The 14,323-nt window shown below is 40.3% G+C and overlaps 1 protein-coding gene across 1 annotated transcript in view; it reads right to left on the minus strand.

Annotated features, from left to right (window-relative positions):
• The window catches only part of ITSN1 (intersectin 1), a 172,675-nt gene that overhangs the window by 146,487 nt on the left and 11,865 nt on the right, over positions 1-14,323 (minus strand). The window contains exon 4 of the mRNA XM_022552996.3: positions 7,307-7,467. Coding sequence (XP_022408704.1) covers positions 7,307-7,467 — 161 coding nt within the window. The remainder of the gene's footprint in view (positions 1-7,306; positions 7,468-14,323) is intronic.

Raw genomic sequence — 14,323 nt, forward strand, 5'->3', positions numbered from 1 at the left:
TAGATGCCATCCCTCATGACGGTGCTAAGTCTCAATTCCTGAAGTTTTACCCTCTCTCCTCAACCACTGACGGAAGCACTTCCCACCATAAACACACCATTCTTCAGCTGACATGCTCCCCTTACAGTTAAACCCTCCCCTCTTCCAAGCCTCCAGCGGGCTCCTGTCCCTACCACTCCAAGGAAACGGTTCGTCAAGGTGAGGTCCAAGCTCGTCTTGCCAAATCCAATCACTTTTCTGTCCTATTCTTACTCAGTCCCTCAGAAGCAACTTGAACAATGGGGCACTCCCCTCCGAAACACTTCCTTGGCTACTAGGACACCAACTTCCTCCCACTTCACTCTGTTTCTGGCTTCTTCCCTTTCACTAGAGCTTTAAATGTCACAGACCGCCAAGGCCTGGACCTAGGTCTTCCGCCTACTCTAAAGCTACACTGCGTCAACCTAAGTAAAGAGGAAAACTGAGGCAAACTTGAATTACCAGAAGTTGAGTTTATGCAGTAATAGCAGAAGAACTGCAATTCTGATATGCCTGTTTTTTTTTGGGGGGGGGGTGGGCACCACGCGGCATGTGGGATCTTAGTTCCCCAACCAGGGATCGACAACCCTGCGCCCCCTGCGTTGGAAGCGTGTAATCTTAACCACTGGACCGCCAGGGAAGTCCCAAGAATTGCAATTCTGGACATGCCAACTGCGGTAAGCTACAAGTGAGACCTCTGAGGCTTTGGGGTGGGCTGGATATATGGGCAAGGATCACAAAGAGGAGGGAATTCAATTAGAGTCCAAGCAGCAAGTTCATTGGCTTGAGGAGGAGAAGAGACTTTTGCAGGATGTTCGTTAGTCAAGGGATCAGTTTCGATTTTCTATAAATGCCTGACCAGTCCCTTGGTCCTTAAGTTTCATTTTCCTGAGGACCCATGCATGAGATTCTCCATTTTATATCCTCTGGTTCCATTTAAGATTGAAATCTTCACACTTCTCTCTAAGATACCATATCCAGCCCCGGGGCTTTCAATGCCATCCGCACCCAAACTCACCCGGAACTGACAGATCCCTCCTGAGTTGCAGACATACAGATTCACCTGCCTCCTTCACATCTCGACTTGGAAATCAACGAGGCCCCTCAAACTTGAAATGGTCAAAATCTGATTTATTTTTTTCTCCACAATACAGGATATCATGAATCTAATTCTACCCTATCTTCCACGTTTATTATCACCACCCAGATCTAAATTACCATAACCTTTTGCCTATGGAAAAAGCCTCCTTACTGATTTCCCTTTTACTCTTGTTCCCCTGCAATAGTCTTCAAATAATACAAATGACAAAACAACAAACAAAAAATAACAACACTAAAGAAACAAAAATAGTCTTCAGATAACACAGATTTTTTTTCTAAGTGTCTATTAACCATGTCACACCCCTGCTTAAAAGCTTTCTACTGCACTTAGACAAAAATGCTAACTCTTTAGTGGTTTTATCAGGCCCCAAACCACCTGCCTCCTGCCTTACCTCCCTGACCTTAAGGCCTAAGGATACTTCAGCTACAAGGGAAGTATCTCATTTTTGTTCCTCTCACACACCAAGCTTTGCCTTAGGACCTGTTGCTTTTGCCTGGGGGTCTTCTCCCCTCACGAGGCTCTCATGCTTAAGTCAGCTCAAAAGTTATCTCCTCGGAAAATTCTCCCCTAACCACCGGGTCCTACTTGTCTCTATCATATTACCCCGTTTTATGGAATTATTTGTTTGCTTCCCCCAACTTGTCAACAAGCTCCACAGCAACAGGAGCCATGATGTCTTGCTCACCACCATCTTCCCAGCAACTAGGACACACAATCAGGGCTTAAAAATATTGATTGGTTTGACTTAATAAAACCATGGACTCTGGCAAAAACAAAAGCAACAACCTCCCCCTGAAACAGTTGAGTCCAGAGTATAAGAAGAATGATGCTGTGTGCAAATACACTGAAGGAAGAAGGTATGAGGCATACTCACAGAATGTCCTTAAACACAGTTCGGTACCCTTAGGCAAATCACAATATCACTGCACCCCATTTTCCTCTTCTTAACAAAAATGATTATTCAACCCCTAGCCAGCCTTAATTCCACAGTGTGTTAACATTTGCATTAACCTTGGAAGAGTGACAATGCCCCATGTCACCCTCATGATTTAGTGATAAGGAAGGTGGGAAGAGAGAAGGAAATAAGGAAACCAAGAGCCTTCAGGAAAACTGAGTTTGAACAGGCTCCACCTCCCTTTCAGAAACATGGTCTCAAGCAAACTGTTCAACTTCTTGGAATCTCAGGTCTCTCGTTTGTATAAGAGAGCCAATAATCTCTGCATACTTTTAGGGTTACTGTTGTGACCCGATAAAATACTATATGTAAAGACAGACCACAGGGCTAGGAAACCCATGGTCAGATAATGTCTAATATTAATTAGAAAATAATGATAATAGTAATAAATTATGTTCTCAAGTAGCCAGAAGAAGTATAAGAAAAAAAAATTACCTTGGCAAAGGCCAGATCTTTTTTTGTTTTGTTTTTTTGCGGTACGCGGCCCTCTCACTGTTGCGGCCTCTCCCGTTGCGGAGCACAGGCCCCGGACGCGCAGGCTCAGTGGCCATGGCTCATGGGCCCAGCCGCTCCGCGGCATGTGGGATCCTCCCGGACTGGGGCACGAACCCGTGTCCCCTGTATCGGCAGGCGGACTCTCAACCACTGTGCCACCAGGGAAGCCCCAAAGGCCAGATCTTTGAGTAAACTTGGGCAAAGTGGATTAAGACCATGTACTTTTAACTTCTCTTTATTTTCTATAATTCCCTCATGATTTATCTTCTTGAAAACAGTTTACTGAGAAGGGTGATGTGACGAGAAGGAGGGGAGGGAAAGCAGTGGAGAAGCTGGGGGTAAGAGCTAAGGTCTGGCTGGCAGGAGGGCAGCTAAGAAATCCTGGCTTCCCTTAGAGGCCGGGGCAGGTTACTCAGCTGACTGTAAAACCCTCTGGGCAGTGAGGCCACCCCTCCTGAAAATAAATCGGCACTATCCCTAGCGTTGAAATTCCTATAGCAGGATGGACTAAGACGAGACATATTATATGTCAGAGGAAGAATTACTGACACCCGGGTTTCTGGGAAAAAGAGGCAATGGGATGCCTGTGGTTATCTGACCCTTTCTCCACTCCGAGGTTTCTTCTTGCAGCCCCGGAAGGGAGGCCAAAAGAAAACCAAACACCCTTTAGCTGTTTTGGGTTTCGACCAAACGCTGGCTACAGGGCCCTTCAGAGATTCAGAGTAACTTCTACTTTTAACTAAGCTGGTTAACTGAGGACTAGAAACCGCGAACACACGATGGACAAGATCAACAGGGGCCCTGGTCCCTTGCAGCCTATGGCACTGCTCACCTCTGCTCTTCCTGGCCTTTGCTCTCACGTGACTTCTTGAGTTTTCCTTCTTCTCTTGGATCAATGTCCTACTTGCCTAACCCAAAACCTGTAACTTTCCCCATAAAATATCCAGACTTGCGGCTCAACCTCACCAAAAGAAAGGCAATGCATAGTTTGTTTGTTTTTAATAGTGAACCTTTAAGTAAAAGCATAGCATTCATTTATCTCAGCTTATCATTAATTGTATCAGAGACAACCTGAATGACTATTGACTGTCCCCTCCCAAACCTCCTTCACTTTACTCCCTGTCATCAGATACATCAGGATGAAGAGAGAGAAGGAAACTCTATCCACAATTTTTGTGTTTTGTTTAAACTGTCTAAGAACTTTCCCATGAATCAGATGTTGGATCTGATTACTGTAATCTTTAAATCAACCTACATAATTAAAGTCTAGGGTGAGAACAGAGAAGAAATCAGAACTGTTGGTGATCTTAGCTGACTAATTACCATTTAATTTTTAAGAAAAACATCTGACTAAAAGACAGCTTTTTATGGAATTATGTTTTAAATTGGGATAATAATGGATTTTTTTCCCTGTGGAATTTTGTTCTAAGAAATAACTTAGGACTTCCCTGGCAGTCCAGTGGTTAAGACTCGGCACTTCCAATCCAGGGGGTGAGGGTTCGATCCCTGGTCCGGGAACTAAGATCCCATGTGCTATGTGGCGTGGCAAAACAAAAAAACAAAAAAACTTAATATGGCCAATTGCCTCATTACTGTGAATAAAATACATATTTCTTAATACCATAAAGAAAAGGAGCACAAGGAAACATAAAGATGCTCTGGAAACACAAAACCTTTCAAAAGGAAGTATGTGACAACGTGAAAGGTCAAGAATCCAATAAGAGCAAGAAAGAAACAGAAGATGCAGCAGGACACTGCAAGTTTGTTCCTTTTTCCCTGACAATCTGCACCTTTGATTTCATTTTTTGTTGGTGTTCTGTAAGAATTTAATGTGTAAACAAATACAGAAAAATAAGCATTACAGCAACAAAACAGGTTTGCATCTTATATAGAAATTTTAAAGACAATTCACCAACAAGTATGAGGTTAATCTCTGTATTAAAGCTTACCTTCTTATAGAATAATTTAGCAGTCTCTGAGATTTTAAGCCAGAAAAACAAGACTCATGCTGGTAAAGCAACCTGCAAATACCTTCTGTCTGTTCTCACAATTAGTCTACTTTAAACATAAAAAGACCTTCCAAAGGAGGAAGACACTGCACTTAACGGAGATTGCTGGGACCTCCCTGGGAAATCCTTGCCCATAGGAGACGCTTTACCACCTGCAGGACTAAAATGGTGGCAACAAATTGAAAGCCAGGAAAAGATTCCTGTAGCTTTGGTGTACTTGCCCAATTTAAGTGTTACCTTCAGATGTATAATAAAGCAAGTAAACAGAACCATAAAGATAAGCTTTCTATAAATTAAATGGTATTTGGCTATAGTACTAAGGAGGTGAGAGAATAAGAAATTTATGTTAATTATCAATCATAAATGACTACTTGCCCATTGCAACTGAAAACTGAGGACTCTAAGTATGGCAGATTGCTAATACTTTAGAGTGTTTTATTCATGTTTTCCATTGAGAATCGTTAAAATGTTTAATAAGCTCCTTTAACTAAGAAATCACATAGGGGCTTCCCTGGTGGCGCAGTGGTTGAGAGTCCGCCTGCCGATGCAGGGGACACGGGTTCGTGCCCCAGTCCGGGAGGATCCTGCGTGCCGCGGAGCGGCTGGGCCCATGAGCCATGCCCGCTGAGCCCGCGCGTCCGGGGCCTGTGCTCCGCAACGGGAGAGGACGCAGCGGTGAGAGGCCCGTGTACCGCAAAAAAAAAAAAAAAATCACATAGGATCAAAACAATACTGAACTAACAATGGTCCTCACACCCATACTGCGTTATCTGAGGAAATATTACAATTCAAAGTGGTCTTTTTCCTGAGAAAGCCATGTTACAAAATGGCACAAGACAATACACATTTTCTCCATTTTTTTCCACCAGCAAATAAGAAGGGAAAATCAGATTATAATATATTTTATGAGGAAAACATGTTTGTTTCTTAAAACTGTTTTCAATCACTTTTCCGTCTACGATTTTTTTTTTTTTTTTTGCGGTACGCGGGCCTCTCACTGCTGTGGCCTCTCCCGTTGCGGAGCACAGGCTCCGGACGCACAGGCTCAGCGGCCACGGCTCACGGGCCCAGCTCCGCGGCATGTGGGGTCTTCCCAGACCGGGGCACGAACCCATGTCCCCTGCATCGGCAGGCGGACTCTCAACCACTGTGCCACCAGGGAAGCCCCATCTACAATTTTTTAAAGGGTGAGAACCAAATTTAAATTAAGAATGACCATTTCTACAAGGTGAGAGAATGAATACATATGGTAAACTTTGTACTTTATATTAAAGTGAAGAAACTAAGGCACAGAAAAGTTAGTCAAGCTCAATTTCAAGGTTGAGTTTAATAGTAAAGGTAGAAATAGAATCTAGGGCTCTGATTCTCAGGTTAGAGGGTAATGGGTGGTATCTTCCCAAGACGGAAACATTTATTTCTTTTGGTGGGTAATGTTCATAAATCATTTTTAAAATATATAATACGAATTTCCTTGAAAATCTTTGGCATATGTGAGTCACTGGAGGCTGAAGTTTATAGAAATCCTCTCCCCCACCCCAATACAAAAAGGCAGGGGAGCTAGTTTTTAAATGAATCAAAAAAGATTAATCTTGAATGGATAAAGAAGATGTGGCACATATATACAATGGAATATTACTCAGCCATAAAAAGAAACGAAGTTCAGTTATTTGTAGTGAGGTGGATGGACCTAGAGTCTGTCATACAGAGTGAAGTAAGTCAGAAAGAGAAAGACAAATACCATGTGCTAACACATATATATGGGATCTTAAAAAAAAAAAAAGGGTTATGAAGAACCTAGGGGCAGGACAGGAATAAAGACACAGATGTAGAGAATGGACTTGAGGACATGGGGAGGGGGAAGGGTAAGCTGGGATGAAGTGAGAGAGTGGCATGGACTAATATATACACTACCAAACGCAAAATAGATAGCTAGTGGGAAGCAGCCGCATAGCACAGGGAGATCAGCTTGGTGCTTTGTGACCACCTAGAGGGGTGGGATAGGGAGGGTAGGAGGGAGATGCAGGTGGGAGGGAGATGCAAGAGGGAGGAGATATGGGGATATATGTATATGTATAGCTGATTCACTTTGTTATAAAGCAGAAACTAACACACCATTGTAAAGCAATTATACTCCAATAAAGATGTTTTTAAAAAAAAGATTAATCTTAATTTCAAAGTGACCTGAGTTTTATTCTGCATTGTTATAGAAATCAATTGGATAGCTGAGTCCTGTGAAACGTAACAGAGGGCACTACACCTCACAGATTACACACACATGCATCCTGCAGTGAGGTTTATATGACTAGAACTTAGTCCACATTTTTATAAAGTACAAAATTAAATCTCAGTCTAATTTTTCATAAGCCAATGACTCAAAGATATCAAACTTGTTACAGTGGGATGATTAATTCATATATTGTATGCTATGGAGTTAGCCCCCAATTCAGGTATTTTTAATATTCATCCCAGGCCTTTGTATTGGTTGAGATGTAAGCTGTGAAATTTATTTATTTGCTTTCATTTTGATTACTCTCATCCCAGGGTTAGAATGTGACCATGCTTCTTCCCTTCCATCATTATCTTTCTGCACAGGGCCATCATTTTTCAGACAGAATACCTCCTAGAATTTCACAATGCTACAGACTGAGAGAGGAGGGTGGGAGAAGGGAAATATTTATTTTAAAAACATGTAATGAAATATAGGAACCAATTCCTTTTCAGACTCACCAAACGCTGGTGCACTAGAAATAGCAACTGGTTGCTGTTTCATGACAGGGGGAAGTGCGGAGGGGAGCTGATATCCTTGTAGCTTCAGTTTGATGAGTTTCATAGCTATGGAAAACTCCACTTGATCCATTCTTCCATCATTATTCATATCAGCAAGCGCCCTGCAAACCAACAGCATGGGCTTAGAATGACTGTGACCTTAAAAGAACCTTTCCCAAACCACCACTCCCACCCACACAAAAACTAAATAATCAGCTCCCTCGGTCCCGGGGAAAACGAAACAAAACAAAACTTGTTTACCAAGCTGTAGGGAAAAACTGAAAAGGTTTTATATAAATATGAAATATGTTTTATTGTGTTACTCTCTACTTTTACGATACACATGGTAATTTTCAGTCAGAATGTCAGGATATATACCATGGACATCAAATGGGGTTTCTTTCTGGAGTGATAAAAATGTTCTAAACTGGGTAGTGGTGATGGTTGCACAATTCTGGAAAGACTAAAAACTAATGAACTATACACTTTAAAACTGCGACTTTTGTTATGTGAATTATGTGACAATAAAGCTATTAGGAGGAAAAAAGTATTTAGAAACAGAGTTTATTTCTAGATACTTGATTAGATTGCATCAACTCCTCTGTGGGGTTCTACAAACCTCACCATGGGGATGTGACACACTATGCTCTACTATACTATAATACTAGCATACTTTCAAAGCTCTGGAAATTCATTAAATGACCTTACAAATGCAGTTACTATTTGAAAGTGGTACTCAAACAAATGGTCAAGTCAACTTCCAATGAGTTATTATGTAAAGCATTTCTCTCAAATAAGAGTAAGAGAAAGGAAGAAAGGGGTTTGTACTTGCAACTGGAAACTACATTTTTGCTAACTGAAACTGTGCATATTCATGATTTAACCTCTTCTGCACAAAATATGTTCATTCAGATTTCATTTGTTGAAGTCTAGATTTTAAGGGCATAAGGATTTATTTTTTAAACCTTTCTTAAGAAAAGTTTTATTTGAAACTTCAAATGTTAAGACCAGCTACTCCAATTACAATGCCATCATTGGCAATGTTTTAAATGAGCCACATAAAGATTGTGTCCTCAAAAGAAAATTAAGCTACATAGAAAATAACCCTACATTTCTAGAGTTAACTCAAAGTAAGAAAACATGAGGCACAGTAAAAAGTGTAATAATACAACAAAGATCAAAAGTCTTTAAAAATGTTAAGAATTGTAATAGTCAACACTATTCTTCAGGAAAAATTTTAATGGTCATAAAGTCATAAAGGGAACCCCATGGCTACAGAAACCACCCTTCTGCCTCAGATAGGAGTGCCCCAGGCCTCCTGTGGTCAATGACCGCCTTCAGCATACCACACCAGTGGAATCTGAATTTCACTCATTTCTAGTGGCCTTGAGCATCGCTTGCCATGTTTCTTGGGCACTTGGACTCGTGCTTCCATGAACTGCTCATTCACATCCTTTGCCAAGTCTTCTGATGGACTGCATGTCTTTTCCTTGTCAGTTTAAAAGCACTCATTGTATATTACATACCAACTGTTTATCTGTCAGTTGTTGAAAGATTTTTTAAAACTCTGTCCATTTTGTGTGTAATATCTTTAGCATACAGAAATTCTACATTTTTATATGTGTAAAATATTTCTTTTATCACATAGCTTTCTTTTCTAAGATGGTATTACTTTATTACATTTCAATCTTTAAACCAACTGTAATTGCATATATGTGTGTGGTATGTTACCCCAGGGTTCAACCAGATTTCCTTCAGGTGGATACCTAGGGTTCCCAGCAATGTTTATTAACCAATCCATCCTCTTCTCATTGAAGTAAAAAGAAATATTTTGGGGGTTCATTAAATGTCCATATGAAAGGAGATCTATTTCTGGATTATCTACTCTGACTGAACAATTCCCAGGTCAATGTGACAATAATCTGATCCCACTGACTCTATGGTATGTTCTGGTATCTGGCAAGGCTTTTTTAAAAAAAACTTGTTGGATGGACCTAGAGATTGTCATACTGAGTAAAGTAAGTCAGACAGAGAAAGACAAATATCATGTGATGTCGCTTACGTGTCGAATCTAAAAAAAGGGTACAAATGAACTTATCTACAAAACAGAAATAGAGTCACAGATGTAGAAAACAAAGTTATGGTTACCAGGGCGTAAGGGCGGGGGGAGGGATAAATTGGAAGATTGGGATTGACACATATAAACTACTATATATAAAACAGATAACTAATAAGGACCTACTGTATAGCACAGGGAACTCTACTCAATACTCTGTAATGGCCTATATGGGGAAAGAATCTAAAAAAGAGTGGATATATTTATATGTATAACCGATTCACTTTGCTGTACACCTGAAACCAACACAGCATTGTAAATCAACTATACTCCAATAAAAAAAAACACAAAAACTTGTTTGGCCATTCACAGACATTTCTTTTTCCCTATTAACTTTTAATTTATCTATTCTATAAACAACTCTAATGAAAATCAAAATGGAACTGCATTAGATACATGAATTTTTAGAGAACTGACTTTTTTTTTTTTTTTTTTTTCGCGGTACGCGGGCCTCTCACTGTTGTGGCCTCTCCCGTTGTGGAGCACAGGCTCCGGATGCGCAGGCTCAGCGGGCAAGGCTCACGGGCCCAGCCGCTCCGCGGCATGTGGGATCCTCCCAGACTGGGGCACGAACCCGTGTCCCCTGCATCGGCAGGTGGACTCTCAACCACTGTGCCACCAGGGAAGCCCGAGAACTGACATTTTTATGATAGTTAGTTCAGAAAAATAGTATGTTCAGTTCTAATATTTCCTTTAATAAGATTACATCACTTCCTTCATATAAGTAACTACTTTTCTTGTTAAATGTGTTCTTAGGAATTTTATCATTTCTGTCACTCTTCTAAATAGAACATGTCCCCCATTTCCATATTTAGGTGCTTATTTCAAGCATAGAGAAGAATTTTGCTTTTAATAATCATTTATGCTGGGTGTATTGAGCAATCTTACCAAACTTCTGTGAATCTTACACAATCACAAAACTAGCAAAAAAGAGAGTTATCTTTCGTTTCCAATATTTATACCATTCCTTTTTATTGTAAATAAATAAATATTTACTTCTATTTATTTGGTTGCACCGGGCCTTAGTTGTGGCACATGGGCTCCTTAGTTGCGGCATGTGGGATCTAGTTCCCTGACCAGGGATCAAACCCGGGCCCCCTACATTGGGAGCTCAGAGTCTTAACCACTGCACCACCAGGGAAGTCCCCACCATTCCTCTTTCCTGTTGGTCTTACTGCCTCTATGACATTACTAAGTGAGCATCCCTGCTTGGTTTTGAGTTTAAATTAAATGGTTTTTTTTTAAAAAATGACTACAGTGTTTCATTGTTTAGAATAATATTTGGTACTGATTTTTAGAAAGTAATCTGACATATTTAAGCGGTTCCCTTTTCTACTTATTAGAAATGGTTACTATACTTTTTATCAAATGCTTAGTCAGCATCTGCTGATCTGATCCCACATTTTCTTTTTCCTTTTATCTCCTGATATAATAATGTTGAGGGAATTCCTTGATTCTGAACCAATCTTGCACCCCTGGCATAAACTCAAGTTGGTCATAGTTTTTGTACATTGTGGAATTCTATTTGCTAAGATTTTGTTTTGATTTTCTGTGTCTACGATCATAATTGAGACTGGTCTCCGGCTGCTTTATGTTTGTACTGTTTTTCAGGTTTTATAAAGGAAACTAAATCAATAAAATGAAATGGTGAGCTTTCTCTCTTTTACCAAATTTTTTTTTTTTTTGCGTCACCACGCAGCATGAGAGATCTTAGTTCCCCAACCAGGGATCGAATCTGTGCCCCCTGCAGTGGAAGCACCAAGTCTTAACCACTGGACTGCCAGGGACGTCCCCAAAATATTTTTAAAAAGATATTCAGCTATTTCAAATGGTTTTCATGGATAAAAAAAAACCTCCCAACAATCAACACTGACATGCATACTTAAAAAAAAAAAAAATCAGGCAGATAGATTCCCACTCCCTATTCCCCACACTACTGTCCCCAAAATATGTTTTCTAGAGAGAAACAAAAATACCCAGTGTGGGATAATGAGTAGGTTATGAGAGAAGAGACTTTCTAGTAATGGTTTAATTAGGAGAAGCCTCAACAGGAGAGGAGAGGAAACACATAATGCTCAGGTTCTAGACATCCACCAAAATTCCAAAACTTTTTTGACAATTTTGTGTGACCTTTTTAAAAAAATTATTTTGCTCAACTAACAGAATATAACTGTTGGGACTACTTTGTAGTAAAAACTCAAAGGTCTTTTAGAACTATAGCAGTTACTCCTACAAAGCTCAACTCTCCCCACCCCCTCCTAATATACTGGAGTAGATCTGGAATTCAATTTCTCAAATCTCTGCAAAATATGATTTCAGCTCTGCTGTCCAGTTCATCTCTTATTTATAGTTATTTCTCAGTTTACTCATTTCTTTCTTTTTAATGAAAGGTTTTTTTATAATTTATTTTATTTATTTATTTATTTTTGGCTGTGTTGGGTCTTCGTTGCTGCGCATGGGCTTTCTCTAGTTGCAGTGGGCGGGGGCTACTCTTCGTTGTGGTGCGCAGGTTTCTCATTGTGGTGGCTTCTCTTGTTGCGGAGCATGGGCTCTAGGCGTGCGGGCTTCAGTAGTTGTGGCACGTGGGCTCAGTAGTGGTGACTCGCGGGCTCTAGAGCGCAGGCTCAGTAGTTGTGGCGCACGGGCTTAGTTGCTCCGCAGTATATGGGATCTTCTCAGACTAGGGCTCGAACCCGTGTCCCCTGCATTGGCAGGCGGATTCTTAACCACTGCGCCACCAGGGAAGCCCAGTTTACTCATTTCTAATAATCTCCCCAAAAGACTAACTAAAAGTCTGGGGATCCTGAAATTAAATTCACAAAACTTCCAAAGTTAAAAAGAAAGTATGATAAAAAATATTTTTAATAAAAAAATAAGACAAAATAGCTATCTATGACTCCTGAAAACAAACTGATCTTAAATACAGTGTTTAGTCTGATATTAAAATCTATATATAAGGACTGCCCTGGTGGCGCAGCTGTTAAGAATCCACCTGCCAATGCAGGGGACACAGGATCAAGCCCTGTTCCGGGAAGATCCCACGTGCCTAGGAGCAACTAAGCCCATGCGCCACAACTACTGGGCCTGTGCTCTAGAGCCCGCGAGCCACAACTACTGAGCCCATGTGCCACAACTACTGAAGACTGCACACCTAATGCCTGTGCTCTTCAGCAAGAGAAGCCACCACAATGAGAAGCCTGCGCACTGCAATGAAGAGTAGCCCCTGCTCGCTGCTACTAGAGAAAGCCCGCACGCAGCTATGAAGACCCAATGCAGCTAAAAATAAATAAAATTAAAAAAAAATCTATATATAACAGGCATGGCTGAGATGAGGAAAGGTCCACGAGTATGCTGAATACTAAGGGTAAGTTTTCTGTTTGATTTGTACAAATAAACCACATAGCACTCTTACATACTGTCAGCGGGAAAAAGTGCTTCAACTCCAAGTGTAGGAAAATCTGGCCACACCTACAGAACTACATATGCATTTACTCTTTGACACAGTGATTCAATCCTAGGAATTCACCCTGAAGATACACTTCCAACAATACAAAAATACATGCTTTGGGCTTCCCTGGTGGCGCAGCTGTTGAGAGTCCGCCTGCCGATGCAGGGGACACGGGTTCGTGCCCCAGTCCGGGAAGATCCCACATGCCGCAGAGTGGCTGGGCCTGTGAGCCATGGCCACTGAGCCTGCGCGTCCAGAGCCTGTGCTCCGCAACGAGAGAGGCCACAACAGTGAGAGGCCCGCGTACCACAAAAAAACCCAAAAAACAAAGGAAAAAAACATGCTTTAACTCATTCTTTGCTGCATTATCTGTAATTGCAAAATATTAGAAATAACCCAAATGCAGAAAACACAGGAAATTAGCTGAATAAACTATGGTATATCTTCAACAATAACTATTATATAACTGTAAAAAGAAAATGAGGAAGATCTCTATGGAATGTTATGAGCGATTTCTAGGATACACTGTTAAGTGAGAAAAGCAAAGAACAAAAGAACATTTATAGGAGGTTACTTTCAAAGTAGAAGGAAGAGGAAATAATTTAAATATAAATTTGTACACATATTATGGACATGTTTTTTCCCACAGAAATAAACAAAGAAAGGATAATAAGAAGCTAATAAAATAAGTGGGAATGGGATGAAACAACAGGACAGCAAGTGACACTTCTCAGAGTTCACACTTTTGTAGGGTTTAGTTTTTGGAATCTTGTTAATGTGTTACATATTCAAAACATAAATTAAGTTCACAAAGATGAGAGCAGATCCCTAAACTAAATAAAAACAAAAACATATAAACCAAGGGGGGGGGGATAAATTGGGAGACTGGAATTGACATGTACACACGACTACATATAAAATAGATAACTAATAAGGACCTATTGTATAGCATGGGGAACTCTACTCAGTATGTTGTAATGGCCTATATGGGAAAAGAATCTAAAAAAGAGTGGATATATGTATATGTATAACTGATACACTTTTCTGTACACCTGAAGCTAACACAACATTGTAAATCAACTATACTCCAATAAAAATTAATTAAAAACAAAAAAACAAGCAAAAAACCAAATCAACCTAATAGTATTTTAAATAAGTAACATGTCCACATAGGAAGAAGGGAAAAAAACTAATCTAAATAACTTCTGAACACAGTACTTCATATATCCTCAGGCTATAAACAAAAGAACTATGAAGTAACCTTGAACGCCATTGAATAGGTTTGTTGTTTGTGGTGGATGGGAGTATAGAAATTCTGAAACTATCTTGTTTGTATCATAGGATTCAGAGAAAAAAGGCGGGCCTCCTCTCGCTCAGTCTCATTCACTACACCAGAACTGAAGCCAACAGATTC

The sequence above is a fragment of the Delphinapterus leucas genome, chromosome 4, assembly GCF_059928025.1.
Source record: "Delphinapterus leucas isolate spDelLeu-1000000601 "Yukka" chromosome 4, BTC_Dleu_Yukka2, whole genome shotgun sequence".
Classification (NCBI taxonomy): Eukaryota; Metazoa; Chordata; class Mammalia; order Artiodactyla; family Monodontidae; genus Delphinapterus; species Delphinapterus leucas.